Source organism: Orcinus orca, chromosome 19, assembly GCF_937001465.1.
Source record: "Orcinus orca chromosome 19, mOrcOrc1.1, whole genome shotgun sequence".
NCBI classification, from domain to species: Eukaryota; Metazoa; Chordata; class Mammalia; order Artiodactyla; family Delphinidae; genus Orcinus; species Orcinus orca.
In genome coordinates this window covers 35,843,048-35,870,261 of record NC_064577.1, presented here as the reverse complement: position 1 = coordinate 35,870,261, position 27,214 = coordinate 35,843,048, and the positions used below count along the sequence as shown (strand labels likewise).

General features: G+C 45.1%; 1 protein-coding gene, 1 long non-coding RNA gene and 2 other non-coding genes across 7 annotated transcripts in view; 3 read left to right on the top strand and 1 right to left on the bottom strand.

The window, feature by feature from the left end:
- The first annotated feature begins 7,954 nt into the window (after positions 1 to 7,954).
- LOC117203584 (uncharacterized) lies at positions 7,955 to 8,838 on the top strand. Its single transcript, XR_007473536.1, has 2 exons — positions 7,955 to 8,547; positions 8,745 to 8,838. It is a non-coding gene; the product is annotated as an uncharacterized LOC117203584 (long non-coding RNA).
- LOC117203615 (small nucleolar RNA SNORD104) lies at positions 8,598 to 8,667 on the top strand. Its single transcript, XR_004486480.1, has one exon. It is a non-coding gene; the product is annotated as a small nucleolar RNA SNORD104 (small nucleolar RNA).
- Positions 8,839 to 8,863: 25 nt separating the features above from the next.
- On the top strand, positions 8,864 to 9,000 carry LOC117203621 (small nucleolar RNA SNORA76). The gene has a single exon (XR_004486485.1). It is a non-coding gene; the product is annotated as a small nucleolar RNA SNORA76 (small nucleolar RNA).
- Positions 9,001 to 10,281: 1,281 nt separating this feature from the next.
- The window catches only part of TEX2 (testis expressed 2), a 106,734-nt gene continuing 89,801 nt past the window's right edge, over positions 10,282 to 27,214 (bottom strand). For 2 of the 4 annotated variants that reach the window (XM_004275633.4, XM_049702155.1), the window contains 5 exons: positions 23,898 to 24,030; positions 17,671 to 17,796; positions 15,823 to 16,032; positions 13,397 to 13,517; positions 10,282 to 11,715 (listed from right to left, as the gene is read on the bottom strand). In XM_004275633.4, the coding sequence (XP_004275681.1) occupies positions 11,593 to 11,715; positions 13,397 to 13,517; positions 15,823 to 16,032; positions 17,671 to 17,796; positions 23,898 to 24,030 (713 nt within the window). In that variant the 3' untranslated portion in view covers positions 10,282 to 11,592. Of the gene's footprint in view, positions 11,716 to 13,396; positions 13,518 to 15,822; positions 16,033 to 17,670; positions 17,797 to 23,897; positions 24,031 to 27,214 lie in introns of those variants that run through there. The other 2 variants (XM_049702156.1, XM_049702157.1) reach the window with 2 other exon arrangements.

The window sequence follows — 27,214 nt, the reverse complement described above, 5'->3', positions numbered from 1 at the left end:
ATTCATTCATTTATTCATTCACTCTTTTAACAAATACCATCAAGGGCTTCTAAGTTCAAAGGATTGGTACCATGAAGGAATATCACAGTTTGCAAGTTGGTAAAGGTGATAGGACTTGCACAACGTACAAGGCCAACTGTGAAAAGTGCAAGAATGTGAGAATAAACTCAGAAACAGAACTATGGTGTTCAAGAGAGAGATGGGTCTGGTGGAAGGAAGGAGGTGGGATGGACAGAGCAGGGAGGGCTTCATGGAAGAAGTGGTATCTGGGCTAGGCCTTTTGTCAGATTTGATAGGGAAAAGGAAGAGTCTAGGGGGACAGGAGGACCTGAACAAAAGCCTGGAGAAGGGAAAGGACTGTGTGGCTTCATGGAAGCCCCAGCTGCCTCATTAGTGAGCTCGTGTGCTTGCTTCGACAGCACATACACTAAAAACAAGTGAGCTCGTGCTCGACTTCTACCCAGAGGAGCAGCGGGAGATGAGGCAGGGCAGGCAGGATGGGCCGGTGGGTGGGGGCGTTAATGTCAGGCTGGGCTTTCTTAGCAAGCAGCAGAGTGAGATGGGACTCAAGGTACGCTTCGGGGGGAGAGTTCGGGCAAAAGACAGGCATTTGAGAGACATCAGGAGCCGGTTAACAAGGGTTATTTGGGCCTTAATCTAGAGCAAGAAAAGGAAGGGGGGACCAGGGCTGATACAAGAGACCTTGCCAAAGCAGGATGGAAAATATTTGACTGGTGCAGTTAAACAAACAAGAAGATTCAGAAGGAATTCAACAACAGTTATCAAGTGTTTACCATGTTCAAGGGACCGTATTACCGAACTGAACTTGGGTCCACTTGCCTGCCTCAAAGCAAAGCCAATTCACTGACACCAGGTTGTGATGAAGGAAAGCATAGTGTTTATTTGCAGCTCGCCAAACGAGGAGTATGGGAGAGGCTCATGCTCAAAACTCCCTGTTATTGGCTTTCAGGGATGGGTTTTTAAGGCAACACTTGGGGTGAGGGCTTCAGGGTGCATGACTTTCTTCTGATTGGTTGGTGGTGAGGTAATAGGGTGACGTTTCAGGAATCTTAATCATCAACCTTCTGGTTTCAACCAGTTTGGGGTCTACCTGCTTTTGCTCAGCTTATAGTCACCATCCTCCACTTGGGTGGGTGGTCTAATTTCCTGCAGAACTCAAAGATATGTGTGTCAGATCATTACGTACCTCCCCTGAGGAGGAACTAGGACTCTGTTTTATTGCTGAACTGTTGTCATTACTTTTCCTGTTTAACTGATTTTCCTTTGTTTCTGCATTCCTTCACTTCCCTAATTCCCAGGTCCCGCTCAGTTTCAGCTGTTCTCACCATGGAGGGAGCAAGTGAACAGGAATTAGGGCCCGCCTTGGAAAAAGGGCAGATATGCTCGGTGGTACTGGCTCTGCCCTAGTGGGCACCTACCCTGGTGAGGCCAATCATTCTACTCTACTGTGGTAGCTAAGTTTCCAAAGATGGCCCCAAACAATACTTTCCCTCCTTATAAGCCATGCTGCTCTTCCCATCAAAAGTAAGAGCTATTTCCCTTCCCTTTGAATCTGGACTGTCCCCGTGACTGGTTTTGACCGTAAGTGACATTCTGAGACCTCCCAGCCCAAGTTTAAAAGGCAAGGCAACTTCCATTTCCTTCCTCTTGGAATCTAGCTGCCATCTTGGGAGACGCCCAAGCCACACTCAGGCCACATGGAGGAGAATGGAATTGCTTTAATCAACAGCTCCCAGCTGCCAGCCATCTAGGTGAGCCATTTTGGATGTTTCAGCCCAATCAGGCCCCAGGGTGACCACATGGAACAGAAGTCCCTCTCGGCTGAGACCGTAAGCAGAGAGGGGAGGGGGTCTCCAGAGAAAGAGAACCAGGCATGGCTTTCTTGACATAAGAGAAGCCATTGCTGGCCTAAGCTATTTTGTGATCTTCTAAGCCTGGCCACAATGCTTGCCCTTGAACAGGTCTCAGTAATTAAAGATCTTAAGGCAAGTGAGGGAATGCAGGAGCAAAGGAAACACCGTCAAGAAAAAATAGTTCAGTGATAAAACAGAGTCCTAGTTCCTCCTCAATGGACATACATAACAATCTGGTACGGTCTTTTGAGTTGTTCTACAGGAATTTAGGCCCCCACCCAGGTGGAGGATGGCTAAGACCCCAGACTGGTCTGAACCTAAGGAATGATGTTAACTTTTTCTGACCTTTGTGCCTTCAGTCAACTAAAGCTTGGACTCTGTCAAACTTTGCCCCAATTCTGTGCTGAATTCTCCTCTACTCAAGGCCCTTCATGAATATGCACACACTGCCCCAGCCTCTTCATGAATATGCATATGCTGCACCAGCCTCTTCATGAATATGCATATACCCTTAACTTAAAATTTCCCCAGTTTTGCTGCTTGGGGAGACACTGCTTTGTGAAATTTCCCCAGCATTCTCCTTACTTGCTGCAAGTAATAAATCCTTCTCCCAGTCTTTGGCTTGGTTGTGTCTTTTGGCTTGACAGCTACCAAGAGGCAAACCCTGTTTTCAGTTAACAAGGCTAGTTAACTCACAGATCTGTGAGAGATAATAAAATGGCTGTTGTTTTAAACCACTAAGTTATGTAGTGGTTTGTTGTGCAGTAGTAGTTAACTAAAACAGCTGCCCATCTGACCAACTTTACTTGACCCATGGGTAGGCTTGTATCCAATCTGGCCCCAACTAGAGGCAAGAAAAGAGACTCGTTTCCTTTTTACCGGCAAGGCCGGGAGGTGTGAGGCCCAGGAGCTGCCTCCATCGTGTAAAGAAAGCCAACACAAAAGAAAAAAGTTGACAAGTAAAGAGAAGCACAGATGCAGTCAAGGAACCCTGGACAAGCTTAAGTTCTGATTCTAGTTGGCTTGACATCAGCCTGCACAGCTCTTCTTCCCCTATTTAAACAAACCTTCCCCTATTTATCCCAGCTAGTTTGAGTTGGGTTTCCATCACTTACAACCAATAATCCCTGATTAAAGTGCTAGCTCAACATTTCTAAGAGGACTAAATCAACAATATACATGACTACACCTGGCCCATGACCTACACTAAAGACATCATTTTACACTCACCATATTGGCAAACGTATAAAAAGTGTGACAATATCAAGAGCTGGTGAGGGTGGAGGCCAATGTGGTAGTGCAGATTAGAGCCTCCACTTTGGAAAATAAGTTGCTATTATCTGGAAAGTCGGAAACGTGCTTACCTAGCAGTTGTGCTTGTGTGCGTACCCCAAAGGATCTTTTGCACACACACGAGAATATTCAGAGCAGCTCTGTTTGTCATACTAAAAACTGGAAGATATTTTAAACATCTAACCCAAAGAGGAGAGATGTATAAACTGCAGTGTAATTGTGTACTGGGATGCTACACAGTAGTGAAACGGGTCACATTCCTACAATTCCTGGTTGCATTACATACAACATGAAGGTCACCAATATTAAGCAATAAAAAGAGCAAGTCACAGAAGAATATATACAGTATATTCTATTTCTATAAAGCTCAAAGGCAAAACTAAATAATATACAAATATATGAAGCGGGGCTTCCCTGCTGGCGCAGTGGTTGAGGGTCCGCCTGCCGATGCAGGGGACACGGGTTCCTGCCCCGGTCCGGGAAGATCCTACATGCTGCGGAGCGACTGGGCCCGTGAGCCATGGCCGCTGAGCCTGCGCGTCCGGAGCCTGTGCTCTGCAACGGGAGAGGCCGCAACAGTGAGAGGCCTGCATACCGAAAAAAAAAAAAAAAACAAACAGTAGAGCCCGAATAATGTGGAACCGTAGTACATGATAAAAGTGGCATCTCAAACCACTGTTTCAAAAATGGGCTTTTAAAAAATTAATTAAATTAATTAATTTTTGGATGCATTGCTGCACCTGGGCTTGCTTTAGTTGAGGCGAGCAAGGGCTGCTCTTCATTGCAGTGTGCTGGCTTCTCTTGTTGCAGAGCACGGGCTGTAGGTGCGCAGGTTTCAGTAGTTGTGGCATGCAGGCTCAGTAGTTGTGGCTCACTGGCTCTAGAGCACAGGCTCAGTAGTTGTGGCGTACAGGTTTAGTTGCTCCGTGGCATGTGGGATCTTCCTGGACCAGGGCTTGAACTCGTGTCCCCTGCATTGGCAGGCAGATTCTCAGCCACTCCTAACTCCGGAACTCCACACTCCAGAGGCCCTCCTTTCCACATGCTGCCTCTCCCCTTCCCTCATTCATTTATTTTTATTTATTTATTTATTTATTTTATTTTTTGGCTGTGTTGGGTCTTCATTGCTGCACACAGGCTCTTCTCTACTTGTGGTGAGCAGAGGCTACTCTGTTGTGGTTTGCGGGCTTCTCATTGTGGTGGCTTCTCTTGTCCCCAAGCACAGGTTCTAGGTGCACGGGCTTCAGTAGTTGCAGCACGTGGGCTCAGTAGCTGTGGCGCAGGGGCTTGGTTGCTCCACACCGTGTGGGATCTTCCTGGATTAGGGATCAAACCCATGTCCCCTGCATTGGCAGGCGGATTCTTAACCACTGCACCACCAGGGAAGTCCCTAGGCAGTAAATTCTTGTTGCTTTTCTATTTTATGTATACTAAGTTTGTATCTGTTAATTCCATACTCCTAATTTGTCTCTCTCCCCTTTGATAACCATAAATTTATCTTCTGTGTCTTTGAGTCTGTTTCTGTATATACATTCATTTGTATTATTTTTTTAGAGTCCACATATAAGTGATATCATATAGTCTTTGTCCTTCTCTGACTTATTTCACTAAGCATAATATTCTTTAGGTCCATCCACACTGCCACAAATGGCAATATTTCATTCTTTTTTATGGCTGAGTAATATTCCACTGTGTGTATGTATGTATGTATGTATGTGTGTGTGTATATATATATATATATATACCACAGCTTCCTAAACCATTTGTCTGTTGATGGGCACTTGGGTTGCTTCCATGTCTTGGCTATTGTAAATTGTGCTGCTATGAACAATGGGGTGCATGTATCTTTAAATAAGTTTTTTAAAGGCAAATACTGTCGCATTGGGATAAACACTATCATCCAACCATATGCCTCATACAAAGGACACAGTAAGAATAAAATAACATGGAAAGGTTAGAAATAAACGGATGGGCAAACTTATATTAGAAAAACAAACAAAAAAAAGACAACTAATAATGCTAATGTGAGATAAATTAGAACTCAAGGCAAAAGACATAAATAACCTAGTTATTTTATACAGATACGTGTAATCCACAATGGAAATATTATCAGCCACAAACCATAATGAGAATAAATAGCATAGCCTCAAAATGTACAAACAAATAACAATAGAAATAATCATGGAAAATGACGGAAGCATATTTTTTATTTTAATTTTTTGTTTAAAATTTTTATACAATAAAATTAAATCTTTTGGGTGAACAGTTCTGAGTTTTGACAAATGCATAAAGTCCTGTAACCACCAACACAATCAAGATACAGAAAAAATCTATCACCCTCAAAAATGCCTTTGTGCTGCCTTTGTAGCCAAATGCTCCACACATCCCCAATCTCTTGGGAGTTCTTTGATCTGTTCTCCATCCTTATAGTTTGGTCTTTTCTATAATGTCATATAAATGGAATTATAGCATCTTTTGAGTCTGGCTCCTTTCCCACCGCATAACACCTCTGAGATTCTTCCATGTGTGACATGTGTTGATAGTTCATTCTATCTTTGGCAATATTTTATGGCCAAGTAGCATTTGGTTGTAAGGATGTACCTCAGTTGCTTACCACTTACCTACTGAAGTGCTTTTGAGTGACTGCAGTTTTAGGGGATTATGAAAATGGTTGTACTATTTTGCATTCCCACACAGTAATGAAGAAAAGTTCTTGCTGCTTTGCATCCTTGCCTGCATTTGGTATTTGAAGCATGATCTTAACACTTCACTATTAATCAATGAGAATACATACACTCCCAATCAAGTATAAAATACAGAGAGAGATTTGGACAACATAATTACAGCTAAGATAGAATTAATAATTTTTAAAAATTAATTAATTTATTTTTGGCTGCATTGGGTCTTTGCTGCTGTGCATGGGCTTTCTTTTTTCTAGTTGCGGCGAGCGGGGGCTACTCCTCCTTGCGGTGCGCAGGCCTCTCATTGCGGTGGCTTCTCTTGTTGCGGAGCACAGGCTCTAGGCACGCAGGCTTCATTAGTTGTGGCACGTGGGCTCAGTAGTTGTGGCTCACGGATTCTAGAGCGCAGGCTCAGTAGTTGTGGCGCACGGGCTTAGTTGCTCTGCGGCATGTGGGATCTTCCTGGACTAGGGCTCGAACCCGTGTCCCCTGCATTGGCAGGCAGATTCTTAACCACTGCGCCACCAGGGAAGCCCCAAATTAATCAATATTTCATGTCATTATCTGTACATGATAGTGAAAACATCTCTACTTCAAGAATTTGTGGAACATTTATAAAAGGAGATCATATTCTAGGCTACAAAGAAAACTTTAATTCATTTCCCAATGTAGAAACCATATGACAGTGTAATAAATGTTGACTTAAAAACAAATGTTTGGGACTTCCCTGGTGGTCCAGTGGTTAAGAATCCACCTTCCAATGCAGGGGTGACGGAATCGATCCCTGGTCGGGGAAGTAAGATCCCACATGCCGTGGGGCAACTGAACCCGGGTGCGCCACGACTAGAGAGAAGCCCTCGTGCTGCAACGAAGATCCGGCATGCTGCAACTAAGACCCAACGCAGCCAAATAAATAAATAAATATTTTAAGAAAATGTTTCAGCAGCAATAGAAATAATCATTGTAGGTACTTCCCTGGTGGTCCACTGGTTAAGACTCTGTGCTCCCAATGCAGGGGGCCCGGGTTCAATCCCTGGCCAGGGAACTAGATCCCACGTGCCACAGCTAAAAGAGCCCGCATGCTACAACTGAAAGATCCCATGTGCTGCAACCAAGACCCGGTGCAGCCAAATAAATAAATAAATATTTTGTAAAAAATCGTAAAGAAAAAAGATGTTGTCTGCCACTCCAGTTCTACAAGGAAATCAAGCCATTAGTCACTAAAGTCACCCACTGAGAGTGGGCCTATGGGGATTTCAGGATGGAGAAAAACAGGAAGCATTCTGTGCTTTGGATACTGCCCCTAGATAGTTAAGATACATATCTAAGGAAAATTTTCCACATCTCCTAGATTCTTGGACTAGATGTTTCTTCCCCAGCAGAAAAATTCATATATAGCCTGGCTCCTCCCTTACCTCTTGGGAACACTTTCTCATAGCTCTCCTATTGTCTCCTGGGCTACAGTCCTCAGTAAGACACTGAATAAACTCAACTCACAGCTCTTACATTGTGTGTTTTGGTTTTTCTTAAAGTCAACATCACATAGACGTTACAAAACACTTGCCAAAATAACTACTGTTTTGGATCAAAGAGGAATTTTAAAATTTAACTAAAGACTATGTAGCAAATAATGAAAATAAGAGTCCTATTCAACTACAAACTCAGGCTGAAATGCTTTCATTATTACAAAAAACCAATAAACTTTCCTTATTAAGTTAGGAGGAAAAAAGGAAAAGAATTCCCAAGGAAAACATATAAAGGAAGTGAAGATAACCAGATATTGTGCCCGTGTGTCTTCTGTTCCCTCTTCCAGTAAATCAAACCCAGAGGGCAGGGACATATTATTGACCACTTGTGAATATGCCTGGCTCACAGTATGAGCTCAATACTTAGAAGTACTTTCAGCTTTCCCAATGTTAGATCTTCTCTCCTTTGGGCTTCCAGTGTAGGCTGTTTATAGCTCTATCTTAGCATTTATTAAAGTATTGCAATCCATAAGTCTTCCACATCACACCAGTCCTTTAAAAACATATTTGTTTACCACTCAGAATGTGCCAGGTGACTGACATTGACTTATTTAAGCCTCGTACAACACTTTTTTTTTTCTCCTATTTTTCAGAAATTGAGGCTCAGAAAAGCTAAGTGATCAAGGCCACAGGGCTAATTCATCACAAAGTCAGGATTTGGTTGCACATCAGTCTACTTTCAAACACAAGGTCTTTCTACCGGAACAGGTTACTTTAAATTCAGGGACAAGACTAGTTTGTCACCTCAGCTCCTAGCCTAGCTCCTGGCACAGAATATTAAACAGGTTAGGCATTACTTGCGCCCTGCCGTTTGTAAGGTTTCGTTTTGTGTAGTACGGAGAAACGCACACTACTCACAGGCCGACGACCTACGCCGCGCAAAAAATCAGAAGAATTTAGGACACCGCGCGACTCTTAGACTTTCCTTGACGCCCATCTTTACGGCTGGCGTGTAACCGCTCTATACTCTGGAGGACTCAGTGAGCAGGGCCAATCATTAGGCCACTTTATAGGCACGTGGCTGGAAGTTTGACTTGCTATTGGCTAATGGCGGTAAAGCCCGCCCAACCACCTCCGGTCTGCTTCTTTAAGTAGAAGCCCGGTCAGTTCCCTTTCCTTTCAGTGACTGTGAAGTGGTGAAGGTGAGGTGGCGTGTGTTCTGGGCTGGGGCAGGTCTGTCCCCTCTTTCGGGGCCTGGGAACCGGGTGGAGGGTGGGCGGCTGGCGGTGATGACATGCGAATTAAAGCACGTGTTAGACTGCTGACGCGGGTGATGCGAACTGGAGTCTGAGCCGGGCCGCTGAGGCGTGGGGGTGGGAAACGGGTTTGCGGGTATATCACCTCCTCATCCACCGCTCTCGTTCTTGCAGGTCCCGGCTAGGAGAAGGACGTCGGATCTCACTGTCCTCCCAGCTTTTCGACCTTCCCCCGAAGCCCCTCAATAAAATGGATTGATCTCAGCGACGGTGTCCATTTTGCTTGTCGCGATGCGCTGCCTTTGAGCCCCCGCCGCGCCTGCGCGTGGCGCCGGGGGTCAGGCTGCAGCGCCAGAGCAGCACGCGCTTGCGCATAACTGGGGCCGTCTTGCCCCCGCGGCGGCGGCCCTTTTAACCGCGAGCTACACTGCGGCACTGGGCTGCCGGGGTGGGGGGGCTGGGGAAGGCGTCGGGGGTCCTGCAGTCTTTGCTTATTCCTGTGCCTGTCCTGTGAGTCCGAGTGTTCTCTCCGTGGAAATCAGTGAGACGGGCAGGTTCATTTAACCGCGGCGGGGAGGGCGTCTGCAGGGAGGGGAGATGAGAATCCGGCTGTGGCCTTAAACAGCTTGAGTGAAGGCTGTAGTGCACTTGACACGAACTGGTTCCCGGTCCTGAGCTGCATAGGCTGAACTCGTCTGGCTGAGGTGTGTTCGCGGACCACTTAGAAAAACCGCCGTTTAGGGTCAACTGCTTATGCCCCAGATAGCTTGAACAGCTCACAATGACGGTTTTGTGCATTGCGGGGCACAACATAGGCACCTAAATAAATGCACAATCACTCCTTCGTAATCCACATTCTAGGTGATAACGATCCCTCCTGGATTTAGGTGAAACGTGCATCATTTCTGAGTACAAGGCAGCACGTGTTGAAGGGCAGGTATGCACAAGTGCCATGTCTAGCCCCTTTGGTACTTAATGGAGGGGGTCCCAAGTTAGCAGGGTTAGTAGGCAGTTGGTGTAAACTCTAGCTCAGAAGCAGGGTTTTTTTTTTTTTCTTTTCTTTTTTTTTTTGCGGTACACGGGCCTCTCACTGTTGTGGCCTTTCCCGTCGCGGAGCGCAGGTTCAGCGGCCATGGCTCACGGGCCTAACCGCTCCGCGGCATGTGGGATCCTCCCGGACCGGGGCACGAACCCGTGTCCCCTGCATCGGCAGGCGGACTCTCAACCACTGCGCCATCAGGGAAGCCCCAGAAGCAGGACTTTAAAAAATACGAATCGAGGATAATTAGCGCCTTCCTTGTATCAGGGTGTGGTCTACTTTGGATCCTCCAACAGGACGGGTCCAGTGACGGCCCAAGAAACAAGCTGCTACTGGCAGCTGAGGGCCCAGGTTTATTCTGTACCACAGTTTATTCTGTTCCTATTATCTAAGCAGGATCAAGTAGAAATGACTTAGATGCTTATCTAGTATTTGACATGAGACATTTATTTTGTGAAACAATGCAAGCGATTGTAAATCCCCACATACTATTTGATTAAGTGCAATAGGGTACAGTCATGTGTAATCTCTACACAATAGTGCATCTAGTCCTTTGCCTTTAATTATTGCACAAAAATTATAAGACCAGCGAACAAGACATGCGCACTGACAGGCAAATTGGCCTACACAATGAGAAATCAGAACAGTACACTGACTGGAATTGTCCGATAATTTAAGTCAAATGTTTTAATGGTACAGTTAAAGTAATCAAATAAGGGTTCAAATATGTTTTTTTCAATATATTAATTTCTTTAAAGTCCCGTTCAGGCAAGGTGCTGTTGCTGTTTAAAAAGCCACTATTAGCTTTGTCCACAGATGTAAGTAGTCAAAAGTTAACCCAAGGTAAGTTTGATGTTGAATGCAGCTTTAAACAATTAAAAAATTGTATTGAGTGTACTTCTCAAAGCAAATTACACAGTTTGAGAGAGCCCCGAAACCTGTAAACTAAATGTTCTGACACAAATGCACAAAATAGAGTTGGCAACGTTAAATGTCACGGTAATTTTGAGATCTGTAGTGTTTGATGCTGAGCAAACATCATCATCGTCTTGACTCGAGATGATAGAGAGCAGTCTCCGGTTTTGGCCATCAGAAAAGGAAACTGCCCACAAAACATCCCAAACCAATCAGGTTAACAAAGCATTTAAGATGCCTCTTTAAAGCTTCCCAGAGCTCACAGCAAGTGCCAGGTGGAAGGACGGTGGCTCTGGCTTTCTGGCCCCACCCCAGTCCAGTCATTAGGTTTGTTTGATATTTCCACATATGCTCAAGTCTCAGGAAAACATTTGGGATTAGTCAGAAACCAGGTGATTGTACCTCCTTGGTAAAAGGTGTGGGATGGTTTGATCTCATGGCTTTGCCTAATGGTCACATAAATCCCACGGTTCCCGCCCCAGCTGATAGTGTGTTAGAGTGTATGTTCTATGGCTACTTGCTTCCAAAACGCACAACTGATAAGAAGAGTAAGTTGCTATGCATATCTTTTTATCACCAAAGAAACAGTTGACAAAATTCCACTCCCCACCCTCCACATGTGTAACCACACTGACGTTCTCTTGGTGTGGAGGGCTGCGTCACACAAACTGTAAAAGTGAGAAAACATTCCACTGCACTGGCTGCCTGAGAAAAAGCTTTGGAGGCATCGAGGAGGCAAGGGGAAGCCTTCCAGCTGTGCAGCTTCGCTCTTAATGTGCTCTTTTGCTGCCACAAAAACTGGTAGACTTAGAAAAGCCATGGTGGGGGTCACCTGTAATCTCTGGATCCACCGTGACGATCCTTCCAGTTTTCCTTTGCTGAGTCAAAGCTTTGCAGGAGGCAATCTGGACCCCATTCACTGGACACCTCCCAGTGGGATGGGCACCGGCAGGCAGAGGGCAGAAGCTGTGGCACGAGGAAAGGCCAGTGCTACAGCCCAGATGGCAGCCGAGAACCCCACACCTTGAGCTTCATCTCATAATACTGGGAACACCAGGTCTGCACCCATCACAGTTGATCAGCAGCCTCCACCAGTGGGTCTTTCAGGAGGCTGGAAGTGGAGCGAGGATCCATGGCTGAGTGCATGATAGGGATATAAACGTCGTCCATGTTTGGCATGACAAAAACTTTCTGTAGAAAGAAGGAACAGGCATGTGGAAGAATGCTCTTTTCTCAGAGTTGCCCTAGTGTGTTCTGATAATTTTAGGCTTTAGACTAGTTTTTAAAATACATATGAAACAACTTTTCCTACACATTCCAAACTAATTCCTCTATGATATTGAGAAAGCATTGAGGTATCACACCAGTGCACGAACACAAGAACCCAGTAAGTTCTGAGGAAGAAGCAGCCTTTGATTTCATGTACATATAATAAAATGACTCATGAATTGATAAATAACATTAAGAGAATTAAGAGCGTAAGCTGCTCATAGTATTTCCAAATTACTATATCCAGAACACATATTCCAACACACATAAGCCAACTTATCCATTTAAATCCTAGCAACAAAAATGTAAGCTAAATTTTTGTTTTATCAAACCAGAACCAGTTAAAGCTACGTATGAAAGAAATCCTACTATAGTGAACACCCAAAGGATAATGAGTGATTGACAGTAATGGTGCTTTGCCTATCTGTTTATAAACTTATTTTATGTAAGTGAATTTTGGCAATGTATTCAACTTCAGCAATGCTTTCTTCCAAAGCAAAAACAAAAACAGGCGGCCATGGGAGAATGCAAGCAGTTACCCTTCAACTTCCCAACTTGCCTCAAAAATACCATGCACCAAAGTTTGCCCCCTAAAAGAGATGACCCTAATATCCCAATACCCCTAAAAGAGATGACCCACCCAAATTCCTAATGCAGGATCTAGGGAGATAAGAAAAAGGAAAAGAACTGAAGGCATGAGATTGTCTTTCCCCTAATTAGGTTCAAAGTACTTTTCCTTTTGGAGATAAGATTAAGCTTTCCATAGACTGGTTTTTAGTTATATTTAACCTATAGCTTTTAAATAATAAAAAATATATAATTTTAAAGGCAATAACTCAAAATATACTACTGCAAAAATAATACCGGTATTCTTCAAAAGCTGAAATTTACTACAAAGTAAATAGTCTGTTAATCCGTAAAACCTTAATAGACAACTATGCCTCAAAAACCTGATAAAAATTTGATAGAAACAGCTCATTCCAGGGCCTCAGCTACACTGCTATTTCCCTTGGTGGCAGAATGCAGAAGACAGGCTTAGAGAATGAGCTCTGGCTTAGTCAACTCCAGAAGATCTCTAGACTACCCTAGAAGATCCACAGGGGAGGGACAGGCCTGATTCATCTTTGGACTTCCAGGGTAGGTGGTAGCTACACGCGGAATGTTTGTTGCAACAAACAAACAATTCGTTTGTTGAAAACAAACCAAGCAAGATGGGTACCACACAAGGGCAGGAACCACCACAGCCCGCATGCTACTAGCTGGCCAATTCCAGGCCCCACCCGGGGAAAAGTCCAAAGATAGCCCCAGCAGATGGACGGCTCGCCAGGCCTACTGGTACAAGACGGTCATTTTGCTCTTTGACCCCTACCTTTTGAGATTCCTCTAAAGACTACTTCACAGGCTTCTGTGGATGAGTTTCAGAGTTTTTGAAACTGAACCTGAAACTTTATGCCTATTTGATCATATGTGTACTTTCCTGGGGTCCATAGCTTTCACCAGATTTTCCAAGGAGGATCCTGACCCACATGAAGTTCAGAACCTCTGTTCCACCCAGAGCCTTTAGAGCCTCAGCATGAAACACTAGATGACACTGCAGGTGTACCTGAAACTCTTGCTCCAGTTTCTTCTCTATCCAGTCTGTCACATGAACTAAAGTCACTTCTCTCTCTCCAAGTTTTGGCCGAGCTTTCAGCTCGATATGTGGTGGCTTCCGGAAACCATACCTTTTAAAGACGAGTAATAACCACATTTAGAATCAAAGAAAAGAAGTGGACAGTACCAAGAACAAACATTCCTCATTTACACAAGGCTTTATCACTACTTAAATGTTCTCTTCTTCCGAAAATCCCTTCTAAAAAACACTTCAGTGCAGCAAGTATGAATTGTGAACTCCCTGGGTCCCTGGACCCAGGGCCGTGATGATCTGAGAACAGTTGTGACAAACTAAGAAAGCCAGGAAATGCCACTGGAAAAGTCCATGACCTGGGCATTGTTTCTTGTTTTTGTTTTTCCTAAAATGGAAAGGATCTTCTTTGTTTTGATTTTTATGAAAGTAGGATATGTCTGTTACAAAATCCAAAATATACAAGTGTATAAAGCAGAAAATAAAAGACATTCTCTCTCTGAGTCTCATAACCAAGACAGGACCACTGAGAGAAGTGGGATCAATTTTCCCCACACTCCTAATATGCATACGTAAATAGAAACGTTCTATAACCTGCTTTTTCATTCCACACTCCACACCATAATTATGGCTTCTCGGTGGAGCAGACTGGCACTCAGAATTGTTGGTAAGGTATCCAGTCAAGAGACTGTGTGCTATCAAACTAAAAACTTCAACCCATCATGGACCAATGTTTTAAAGAATCCAGGCACACCTCGGAGATACCGTGGGCTCAGTTCCAGATTACCACAATAAAGCTAATTACTGCAATAAGGTGAGTCACGTGAATTTCTGGTTTCCCAGTGCATATAAAAGTTATATTTACACCATTCTGTAGTCAATTAAGTGTGCAAAACAATGTACATATCTCAATTGAAAAACACTTTATTGTTAAAAAAATGCTAACCATCATCTGACAATGCAGGGTTGCCACTAACCTCCAATTTGTAAAAAACACAATATCGGCAACTACAAGAAAGCAAAGCATAGTAAGATGAGGTCTGCCTGTACAATAAAAATGGCAAATTGCTATGAATGTTTCTAAACACTCTCAATATCTATACGTATCTTTGTGGATTAATAACAAACAGTTCAGCACTCGAGCATGCGCTGCGTGGCACTAGCCTAGAGGTCTCTAATTTTAACTCCCATTGAGCAGTGGCATTTGTAACTCCTAAGTCAAAGCTTGGAAGAGGAAGAAACGTATCAACTCTTACTATTTAAAAAAGATTTGTTATTAGGCTTGGAAAAATGTACAGTAAGTTACTTATTAACTGGTTATTTTTGGATGGTAAGGTTACAGGCTTTTTTTTTTTTCTGTTTTCTTCATGTTCTTCCAGTGAAAACATTACTTTTTAAAAATAAAATCTAAAATGGTATTTTAAAGTTTTTACTGGGAAACACCAATATCATCATTATATGATCAGTCAATTAAAAAATCCTTTTGTGATCATTCCTACAAGCCCTTCTGAACACTAAGGCTGTGTACCAGCATGCTGGTTTCACTCTATGACAGAACAGAGCTATCTTTTTCACACGAATGTAGCTTATGGTACAAAGAGGTCTTTTATGCAATCCCTGTATACCCTTATGCACATTTGAATGTCAATTTAAAATTGAGATTTATAGATAGTGATTTTCTTCTGCTGGGCCCATGAAAAATTTATTTCAGTGATTCTCAATCCTAGCTTAGTCCCCCCAACTGCTGAATCCTGGGGGCTGGGCTGGGCATAGCTTTAACAAGTCACCCAGGTGACTGTGATATGCAGGTGGAGTTAAGACCCACTGGTTCAGTCAAATGATAACTCTCCGGGTAGACCTTCTACCACAGTTACCAAGCACACGTGCTCCTGCCTCCTTAACATCCAGATCTGACCTGGGGAAGTCTTCCCTAACCACCCAGGACTCTGCTGGATGTGTGATCCCCATCTGTAAGGTGGGCATAACGATGGCCCTATCTCCGCAGGATGCTGTGAGGACTGGCCAGGTGAAGCAGTTACACCCCAGGCTAGGCAGAGAATAAGAGGTCTACAAATGATAGCTGTTCTCACTGGTGGAAAGGGTTGGCTTGAGAGAGGAGGAAGACCAAGAATAGAAACAGCTCATCCCAATAACAGCTCATTCACCAATAACCTTAACTCTTCCTAACGTGTGAAGATGAGTCTTTATATGTGAATTAACCACTCACAGTAGAAGACAGAATCAGATTTACAACTAATGTTAAGGTTCCATGAAAAACGTTTGGAAGTGCTTCTTCCCAGGAGAAGGTACTTCCCATAATGTCAAGGATCAGCAATTTTTATGGGATTTTTATGGTCACGCAAGAAGGGGAATCACTGGCTGACCCCGAGGGGCCCTCTACGCACCATATTCGGTCAGTCGGGGGAGGTGGAATGTTGACCGCCAAGGTTCCTCTACATTCTTGTACTTCTACAGTTAGCAGCAGTGGTGTATTGGAGACTTCTTCAATCTTCTTTTTAATGAACTCTGTCTCCGTTGCTTTTTGGAAATATTTTGACTTGGTAATTTTATCAACAAACCTCATAATCTTACTTGTTCGGTGACCTCCAACATACCTTTAAATGAGGGACACAGACGGGTGTTAGTACAGATTTTGTTCCTTCACAAACAAGTTGGTGGCTCTGTGTTCACCTGACTTTAGACCTGAGTTTCTCAACTGCAGCACCACTGACACAGTGGACTGGGCGATTCTTTGTTGTGGATGTTGCCAGATGTTTAACAGCATCCCTGGCCTCAGCCTACTGGATGTCAATAGCACGTTCCCCCACAGATATGACAATAAAAAATGTCTTTGGACATGGCTAAATGTCCCTGGGGGGGGGACAAAATAACCCCCAGGTGAGAACTACTACTTTATTTATTTTTAAATTTAATTTAATTTATTTATTTTTGGCTGCGCTGCATGGCATGCAGGATCTTAGTTCCCCGACCAGGGATCGAACCTGTGCCCCTGCAGTGGAAGCACGGAGTCTTAACCACTGGACCACCAGGGAAGTCCAGAGAACTACAACTTTAGACAAGGTGCAGACATCAGATAGAGCCTGAGTCTTGACAACGGCGAGTCAGACCAAGTTCTCACAGTGCAAGCAGGGAAGGCATCTCACCTGCTCTCCTTTATAACCTTCAAATACTGAATATAAATCCAGTGTCCTCTGAGCAAAATCTCACCATCTCTACATAGCAAATAAGAAATCAGGCTGCATTAACAGGCCCACAAAACACAGTAAAACATCTGCCTTTTAGATGGTGTCACAGCGACTCTGAGCAGCAACGACTTGTCAAAGGGCTCAGGAGCATCTAAAGAAAAAAGCTGCATCCAGCTGATATGCCAGCAGCCCAGGAAAGCAAGCTTTCCTGTATCAGGTCATATCTACCTAAGACTGCCCTAAGAAGAGAGGATATTTGCTCTTAAAACCCTCCACAGTTCCAGAGTGTCAGGAATAGTATGGGTATGTGTGGAGGCAAAAGCAATTATTCTTAAGAAGGTCAGGTGGGGAGAGTTTAAATAATGCACACAAACTTTAGTCCCAATTCCTCAAACATCTAGATTCTCTTTTCATCTTCTGTAGGATTTCAAAAGTGAATAGGTTGATATTTTCTTACAAATACTTCTGAATCACCTGGTTTCTTTATCATTTTAGTTTCTTCACTCACTTTAAATAATTAAAAGATCCTTACAGAGAGGCAGCCTAAGCACTTTGATCATTCAGCAGTCCAAGTAACAGGCAAAGGGAGCCACCAAAATGTAGTTCATGATCCAAAAGATCAGCTAAGTGACCCACGTTTTCAAAATTCACCGAAGAAATCACCTGAATGTTTCAACATTGTAGGAGCTAAAAGCTCAACAGCAGCAAGTGTGACCCGCCAGAAGGGAAGTAATGCTCCCTATCCACACCAGGGGGAGCTGTTGTGTAATCTGTGCTCCTTGTGATAAACACGCCCTTCAATTCTCTGTTATTTATTCCAACGGCCCAAGAAAACCATTTTGGTCTGGACCCTCTTAATTAGGGAAAGCTATTCAGGTCTTTTGCTTTGGGGCATGAAATTTTATCCCACTGGCTTTTAGTTATTAATGCAAAAATCATTCACTCAAAGTGAAGGAGGAAGGAAGATCAGAGAGGAAAAGACAATAAAAGCTCACTCCCAACTTGCAGCCCCGACCCCTGAAGACCCCAGAAGCTGGATCCACTCACCCTTCAGCCCCTGGGAGAAGCGGTTTGTCTCCTGCGCCAGGCTCTGGTGCGTCGTCTTCGTCAGAGGAGCCAGCACTGGAGGACTCCTCGTCGCTGTCGGCCAGACAGAAGGCCCTGGGCCTGCAACTGATCAGGGCAGAGTCACCATGGCAGCTGGCCCAGCGCCAGGCTCCACCGCCACCACTGCTACCGCGTCATCACTCTCCCCCACTCAGCCCAGACAGAAGAGGCCCAATCCAAGAGTCCTCGGATTGGCCTGGTCCTCCCGGAGACCCTTCAGTGCCAAGTCCCCGGCAGGACCGCAGAGGACTTGGGCCTGAAGGGCTGGATTCTGTGCATGCGTCAGAAAGACAGGTGATGCGAGTGTGATGCAGTCCACACAAAATGCAGTGATCTCGTCAACAGTGCAGCGTAGCCAATGGGAGGGTGAGTGGAAAGAGCGATGGTTGCACGGGGGAGGGGACAGCTCATGTTGGCGCCATGACCACCTCACAGATGACGGGGATGTTCAGGCAAGTCCCCTGACTCTGGCTGAGTTCAACAACTATGCTTTTTGGCTTAGTTTCCTCCTGTTAGTTTTGGCTCAAGACTCCTTCCTAGTGAAATTACGTATCCTAGCCCACACCTGCCCCAGCTCCTGAAGGTCACAGAAAAAGCCAACAACCAACAAATCTCAAGGGACTCTAGGAAGCAACTGACATGAGAACCCAGGAACTTTTCAAGAAAAGTACTAGTTTAAAACCGATTTTTAGGGCTTCCCTGGTGACGCAGTGGTTAAGAATCTGCCTGCCAATGCAGGGGACACAGGTTTGAGCCCTGGTCCGGGAAGATCCCACATGCCGCAGAGCAGCTAAGCCCATACGCCACAACTACTGAGCCTGCGCTCTAGAGCCCGCAAGCCACAACTACTGAAGCCCGCGCGCCTAGAGCCTATGCTCCGCAACAAGAGAAGCCACCGCAATGAGAAGCCCGCGCCCCGCAAAGAAGAGTAGCCCCTGCTCGCCACAACTAGGGAAAGCCCATGCACAGCAACAAAGACCCACTGTAGCCAAAAATCAATAAATTTATATTTAAAAAACCACGTTTTTAAAATGAAGTAATAAAAAACTTCACCAAAGAGCAATGTCCCTCGTTAATCTTTCCAGGGTAGAGCCTCAGTTTCCACTGGATCGCTGGCAGCAGCCAGTGATCAAGGTTCCCCTGTGAGGGCCCTGGGGGTTCCTGGCCAAGCTTGGGCCCCAAAGAAGGCAGCTCCCTCCCTGGATGGTGGCTTTGCTTCAGAGAGGCAGAAAGCAGGGCCCATCTCTGAGGCTCAGAGACTTAATGGGGACAGAATGAACACAATTAAGCTACCAAATGGTCACTAGGCAGAGCGTGGGCCTCGTATTTTTTTTTTTTTTTTTTGGTTGCATTGGGTCTCAATTGCGGCTCACAGGCTTCTTAGTTGTGGCACGTGGGGGCCTTGTATTTTTGATAAGGAGAAAAATCACCAGGACAGGGGAAGGCAGCGCAGCTTAGGTCCCATCTTCCTGCAGGCGTAACCCTTTGGGGTTTTCCTTGGGCCACCAGAAGCCGACGGGGGCAGTCATCTCCTGGCCAACAAGGGCCAAGGGCACCCAAGGGCAGAGCACACCCGCCAGTGGGGACTTGAAGGCCCAGCAGAGGCCCCAGCACTGGGAAGAGGGCACTGAAATCTCCGCCCTGAAACAGGAGCCTGGCTGTAAGAGGACCGAGCACAAATGTCCTCCCTGGCAGGACACCCGGATCCTCCTTGATCCTGGCCCTGAAACATTAGAGCCAGCGCTCTAGCCAACAGGCTTGAGCACAGCGTTAAAGGGAAACTCCCTCTGCAGACACAAAGGCCTCTTGTCCCTGGCCACGGGGACAGCACCCGACTCCTCCTCCTTCCGTCAGAAGCCAGGCTAGTCCAGGAAATGCTCACGTGTGTGTGCTGGTCACAAAACCATCTCAGCGCTTTCTAGGGTTAGGCAGCCCTCACAGAGCTCTGCTTTTGTATAAAAGGTAAAATATGATTCCCAAGAAAGCCTGCACTGGGTCTTGGGACGAAGACAGTCAGGGAGCTAAGTCCCCAAAGATAACACGACCATCTCAGAAACCTATCTTACTTCTCCATCAGTAAAACGACTGCGCCCCCTGGCTCAGACCTCGTGCTGCCGGGTAAGGAAGGTACAGAGCACAAAAGGCTGCCTCAGCATCCTGGACCACAGTGAGACCCGCAGAACCACTGTCCCCTTCTGTCCCCACTGGTATTTGTCATCTGGCAGCCTCCAGACCTGGGGCAGAAGATGCCAAAGGCTGAGCACTGCAGTGAGCTCTCGGGTTCCTGAATTAATCCTCCACAGGACAGAGAACAGGACAAATTTTGTGGCTTGAAGTTAATCATTTAGACAATGCTCTGTCAGTTAAAACAGATCAGATGACATGAAATTCTGACTGTGACCAAATGGTACCTCTCCTCTCGGCATAGGGGGCTGTACTATGCAGCACCCAATACTTACTAATTAAAAGTGTAATTAAATATTTGGCAGATATTCAAGTTTTATCACCGAACATGCATTTTGTGATCTCAACCTTATGATGAATTTCAGAGAAAGACACCCTGCACATTCTTATATAAGATGTGCTAGAACACGATAAGCCTACTTTTTTAAACACACCTTAGAATTCGAGATAAGTGTAATATCCTTTCAAGAGTCACCTTAAAGGGCTTATTCCAGTTTTGCTGCCTCTGCTAAAAATCTTTTTGGAAATGCGCTTGCAGTCGGACACATAAGAAAAAGTGCGTTATTTTATCACTGATACTCTCTGTCTTGAACAAAACATTTAATTTCTTAGTCTCATAATCACCATCACCTCTGAACGACGTCTGGCAATTTCTCAAAGATCCAATCCATCTAGAAAGTAGGAAGATTTGCTGTCACTCAGAATACTTAAAGGAATGTCACAGACTCCGGAGGCAACTCTAAAAAGCAGCTCCAAAAAATGCTTTAAGTGAAGGGTGCATAATTAGATTAAACAGCCCAGTGAGGACTGCTTGGAGGGGGACCACGCTCACGAAAGTGCATTCGTTTCCTTTAACAGAAGTCGGGCCCATGTATCTGCCACACACACGTGCACGTACACCCCCAGAGCTAGACTGAGTCACGGCGTGGGTGACAAGCACTGGGCTCCCAGAATATCAGGGCCTCGGGGCGGGGTGGTGGACCCGGGTACACCGGGGACTAGCGGCCCAATACAGGGGTCGGGGTGGGGGCCCCATGCAGGGACTTGCACGCCAGCCCAGGCTGCCGTGGTAGAGCACGGACGGGCCAAGGGCCTTCCAGGAAACGCCCGCCCCGATGTGCATTTAAAGAGCAGCCAACGAGCAGCACATTCCCCTTCCTGACTCGCTTAGGTCCCCTTCAGGCCAATTCCTAAAGTTCAGACTGCCCAGCTCACCACCTGAATTCCATTTTGAGTGTCTATCGCCCCAAAGTCACTGTAACTACAATGTGTAACAAGAAGACTATTCGGGAAATACAAAGACTCAAGGAAAAATGTCTGCAAATATAAAGGGTACCCACATTTCAAAGGGAAAGGCCTTCACTAGAGTGAAGCGGCACAGACTCCAGTTTCTTACCACCAGCCTCAGGGTCCTTATAAACTTTCTACAGTAAGCAGGACTTCCCACAGGCTGAGCAGCACCTCCTCAGGTACTCCCCACGGCACAGTCATTTGCACACTTGAAGGGGGACAGACAAAAGCAGCGAGACAAAGCAGAGGCCCTGCCAGAGCAGGACGGCAGGGGACAAGCCCTTGCCCAGAAGTGAGGCCCTGGACAGGCGGCCACGGGCTAAAGGGAGGGCCTGGAGGAAAGGGCTGCCGCAGACCCACCACTCACACATGCTGCTCTAGGAGAGGCTTCCTCAAGGAAACCAAAGATCACACGCTCAGTAACAGCCACAGGTGCAGGGGCTCTGCCTCTCCTCTGGCATTCAGCCTCAGGGCGATTCCATAGCTCCTGACTGAGGAGGAGAAGTGATGCTAGAATCACTTCTGGGATCAGGCTCTTAGCTATGGATGGGCTTTTGAGAGGCTCTCGAAGCTCCCAGAAATTGTGAGCCAAATGGTGCATGTGTAGGCATTCTCTGGGGGAAGGATCCAGAGCTCTCAGATTCCCAAGGGGGTCCTTTATGCAAAAAAGGGTTAAGGGTTCATTTATCCAGGCGTTTTCCTCCCAAGTGCTTTGAGATTGTATTTTTCCTTGCTTTTAAAATTAAATGACAGCCAATTACACATCAACATAAAATTTAACACCCTCACAGGAAGAAGCAAAACATTTTATACCAGACTCTACTGGAAAAAAATGGTGCTTTAGATATATATTATAAATTAAATATAATACCATTATAATCCTAACGCAGAGGACTTTTTTCATGCAGTCTAGAGAAGCACTGCTTGCTCAGAAACGTGTCTGTCCTCCAATCAGCTGAGTTTATGAACTTGAAATTGTGCCAAGAGAGCTGCATGAATAACAGTGAACATGGAATGCCTCAGTGGCAAGGATCTCAGGGACCTGGCTGTGGTGGGGCCCTACCTGCTCCCAAGACCCCTCTTTCCAATGGAGTCCCAACAGCCCTGGGCCAGCACAGGGCTGTTTCCAGAAAGGGCTCCCTGCACAAATGCTCCTGACCGAAGTCTGCTCTGTCCTGCTCCCAGTTAGTCAGAGCTCATTTTCAAGACTGCTTCTGCTTGGTTTTACTGGCAGCTGGTTCTGCAACTTTGCTGTCCCAAGGCTGGCCTGATGGCGCTCAGCTGGGCATGGCGTCGGGGTCGGGGCAGCTGGGGACAGAAGCTGAGTCTGACTAGAGGGCTAGATCAGGACCCCGGAAATACGAATCAAGGAAGTCTGTACGACTCTCCCCCCAGGAAAGCCTCTTAAATGCTCCTGATCTCAATCCACTCAGGTCTACAAACGGTGCCTTTATGTTGGGGAACATGATGAAAGGACAAGCTTCCTCGCGGTGTCACATGGGGCCGAATGAGGCTCAGCACTGATGGGGTATGAAATGCTACATGGAGGGCTGATCAATACCACTCACCGGAAAACACAATCCACAGATTGCCGAATCCAAACACATTTTAACAGTAGAAAAGTGAAAGGAAAATAGCACAGATACAGGTTAGACTGCATACAGCAAGTGAAATTCTCCAAAATTTAAAATATGAACATTTTCATTAAGTCACCTGGACAACTCGGAATCACCTTAGTGAAAGAACGTTCTCAAATGTATGATCCAACTCCCCCATCTACTGTGCTTTCACCACAAGTATGAATACAAGCATCAGGTCAGCATCATAATATAGCAAACATCTAAGAGCCTGTGTCTTATATTTATATTTAGATGCTGAGAAGGTGGCTCCTTGTGGCATTTTCCGATCACTGTACTGCTAATTCCATGCAAAGGGGCTGAAGATGTGAGAAGCAGACTCCAATCAGCATTTTTAGTTTGGTAAAAACAATAATATAATTTAAATGTGTAGTCTGAAGCAGTCATTTTTAAGGTGTGTGGGAATGTGACAGTTCCAGCTTATCCATTCTAGGCATCTAAGAAAAAGAATCAGCTTCATTAACTATCTCACAAATTGGAAATATTTACTAAATTAGACAAACTCGGCAACAGATGCAGTATCTTCTACAAAGAGAGGAGTTTACTAAGAAAATAGATATTGTATTATTTAGAGGAAAGGTGTCTCCGAACACTTTAGGAGCACCCTCTTGGCTACAAGATCAATCATCTAATTATAAATAACTCTGACGCTGTGATTAAAGCAGGCAGCCCCCTGAAGCACGTCAGCCTGGCCCACACAGTGCTGTGCGTGGCTGCAAAGCTGAAGGAGGAAACTGCTGGATGATGCTTCTCTTCACAAAGCATCTTATTGTGCAGCCTGCCCGGCTGGTCTGAGTCAGGGATGCTTTCCAGGTAATCGACACTGTATGCTCCACTGGCAGCACCAAGGCCTACGGCACTGAGCAGAGGCGGGGACTCACAGTCTGCAGGGGGTGAAACCAGGAAACTATTCCCTGAAATCCTCCGGGGCCAGGAAGCACTTACATGAAGCTCGCGCTCAACATTGGGGCTACACACATTAAAGCTGCTTCTCAAGGGCTCGAGGAAGGAGGTGGTTCCCCAGGGTTGGGTTAGTAAATTCATATAGCCCCTTACCCTTCTTTGCCAATTTCTCCAACCTTCAGGGCTTCAACAAGAGGCTCTTTACCTAGTTTGGTCAAATTCATTTTGGTCTCAAGAGTCATCAGAAAGGACCCGTTGTAGGACATTTCCAAATCGATCCAGAGTCCTGGAGAAATGGTGAAAAAACAGAAGGTTTTTTCCCCCCCACTGGAAAAACATGACTATAAGTGACAGATTAAAATTTATATTTTAAAGTATCTAAGTAGGTATCACATTGAAAGTCTATATATATTGCCTGTACTACCAATGCATGCAAGAAGAGACTGTGAAAAGAAAAGTTTCTGGAAACAGTTAAAGCATCTGGCAAATTGCCAGTATTTCAACATCCGTTAAAATGGTCACAGTGAGCTCAGGGTCCTGTCCTCTGGGTTCTTCTCACTTTGGGTAAGAAACACACTCCCAGCAGGAGGACATGGCTTGTGCCAGGGCAAAGCCAGGACGAGGTCTGCGTTGTCCCAGCTGGTTAGAGGCAGAAGAGAGGTGCAGAGACTTCACAGCAAGCTGGGCTCTTTAAAGACACAAGTGAGAACCACTGTCTTTCTTAAAATTATCTATTGTTTGGGGGTGGGGGAGGGGAGGGGCACAGAAAATGGTTCAGGTTTAGCTTGGTATGATAAGGATGGTGACAAAACCTTTTAGAACCCTCTTCTTTCTGGAAATTGCGTAGGAATGGAATCAAAAGAATTCGTGTTCAAGCCCCAGGATTATCTAGATAAAGTTGGGTAACCACTTTGTACCTTAGTTGAAAAACCTGTTCCTTAATGACGCAGATGTAGAGAATGGACTTGAAGACACGGGGAGGGGGAAGGGTAAGCTGGGGCGAAGTGAGAGAGTGGCATGGACATATACACATGACCAAATGTAAAACAGATAGCTAGTGGGAAGCAGCCGCATAGCACAGGGAGATCAGCTCGGTGTTTTGTGTCCACCTAGAGGGGTGGGATAGGGAGGGAGGGAGGGAGATGCAAGAGGGAGGAGATATGGGGATATATGTATATGTATAGCTGATTCACTTTGTTATAAAGCAGAAACTAACACACCATTGTAAAGCAATTATACTCCAATAAAGATGTTAAAAAAGAAAACAAAAAACCACCTGTTCCTTAGAAAAGACACTCATGTCAATGAGAGCATAGAGCATATCTTAGAGGCTTTTGGCTTTGTGGAATTTCACTGGGAAGGTCCACCAAGCAGAAGTGGCCACTGACCAGAAGTCTAAAATGCAAATAGGGGTCAGTCATCTCACAACCTTTTCTACCCCAGGGTCCTATGATTCAGCAGGTGGGACAGACTATGCTGTGACTTAACCGAGTCCAAGCTCTGTAACACCTCATGGACTTCCCATCAAAACATGGTCCTCACACGTACCCCAGTGTTCATTGCAGCACTATTTACAATAGCCAGGTCGTGGAAGCAACCTAAATGCCCATCAACAGACGAATGGATAAAGAAGATGTGGTACATATATACAATGGAATATTACTCAGCCATAAAAAGAAACGAAATTGGGTCATTTGTTGAGACGTGGATGGATCTAGAGACTGTCATAGAGTGAATAAGTCAGAAAGAGAAAAATGAATATCGTATATTAACACATGTATGTGGAACCTAGAAAAATGGTACAGATGAACCGGTTTGCACGGCAGAAGTTGAGACACAGATGCAGAGAACAAATGTATGGACACCAAGGGGGGAAAGCGTGGGGGGGGCGGGTGTGTGTGTGTGATGAATTGGGAGATTGGGATTGACATGTATAGACTGATGTGTATAAAACTGATGACTAATAAGAACCTGCTATATAAAAAAAAATTAATTAAAAAAACCAGATCTGCTAGCTGGCTTGTGGGTACTAACAGTATATTCAACAAGTGTAACTTTTTTAAAATGCAAAAAGAATAAATCAATAATACAGTGAAAAAAAAAACATGGTCCTTCAAGTGGGTGTTTAAATGTAAATAAAGTTTTATAGATCCTCATAAGACAAATGACAATATCTAAAAGGAAGCAGGAAATTAATCTAAAACCACTGTTCACACACAGCCGCATTTCCAAGCAATTACAGTAAATAACTTATCCCCTGTTTGGCCACCACCTCAGATAATTGCTTTCTTGACTTCAGTAAGCGCTATTGGTGTAACTCCTCACTAAAGGCAGAATAATTTCCATTTTGCTTTCACCAAATTCTTTTTATCATAATTGAAGATAATTATTTTCTGTGAATGACCTGGTTTAATTAAGTGATATGCAGATCAGTTGTGAATGTCTTCTTTGCAGCAATACACAAAACTGCTTTATTTCTTGCTTACATTAAACATTTAAAAATCATTAATTAGCTTGCTCTTCAGACGCAGTGTTACTGGAAATAAAGGGCACATCTGCTTTAATAAAGACATTTAGTCATTAATCACTTCCAGCAGACAGGGAATTAGGGCAAAAGGCTTGATATTAGTAGATTTTAAACTCAATATAAATGGAACATCAATAAAGAAGATATTTCTTCTTGTATATCGCCAGCTTTATTTAACTTGAGAATCAATAGACTCAAACTACCTGGTTGTGGTATGTATTCAGACATAATCATTTCCTTTGAAAATCCCAGTCAGGTTTCCAATAAATATTACTAGTATGTATTTGCCTTCGAAGGTTGTCATATTAAAGGCACCAGAATTTTACTTGTTATAATAAAGTGGAAGGTTCTGTTTGTCTGTTTTTTAAATGAGGGGATATGGACACAGGTTTGGTAAACAGCTGGCCCACACCCCAGTCATCGGGACATTCTACTCAATGACGTGTGGTCCAGCCCCCCTGCCGGGAGCTGAGGCTGGGAAGAGGGAAAAGCACATGGAGTCCAGTCACATGGACCGGGGCTTGAATTCCCCTGGAAGTTTCTCAGTGTCTAGGCACCGGCCTCCTCATCTGTACAGGGGAGGCCACACGGCTTGTACAGCCTGGCTCTTGCTGCATCCTGGCAGGGCTCTCCCCTTTCTCATCCATCACCAGCCACTTCCTTCTTCTAACCACTCTGGGCTACAGCCTAGCTTGCTGCTGTTGCCATAGCAGATGGGGACCAGACCAGAGGAGGACACGGGGCCAGAGGGAAGAGGCTGCACTGGGCAGCCAGAGAGCCCTGTCCAGGCTGGGGAGCGGGCAAGGCGAGGACATCTGACCAAGCTCCTGCGTAGGGGATGAAGCCTGTTTCTTGTATCATTGTAGATGTTCCATGAGGCCCACCCTCGGGGCCTTGCTCAGCCCCCATTCTCAGTGTAGATATGAAGGAGTCAAGAATGGTT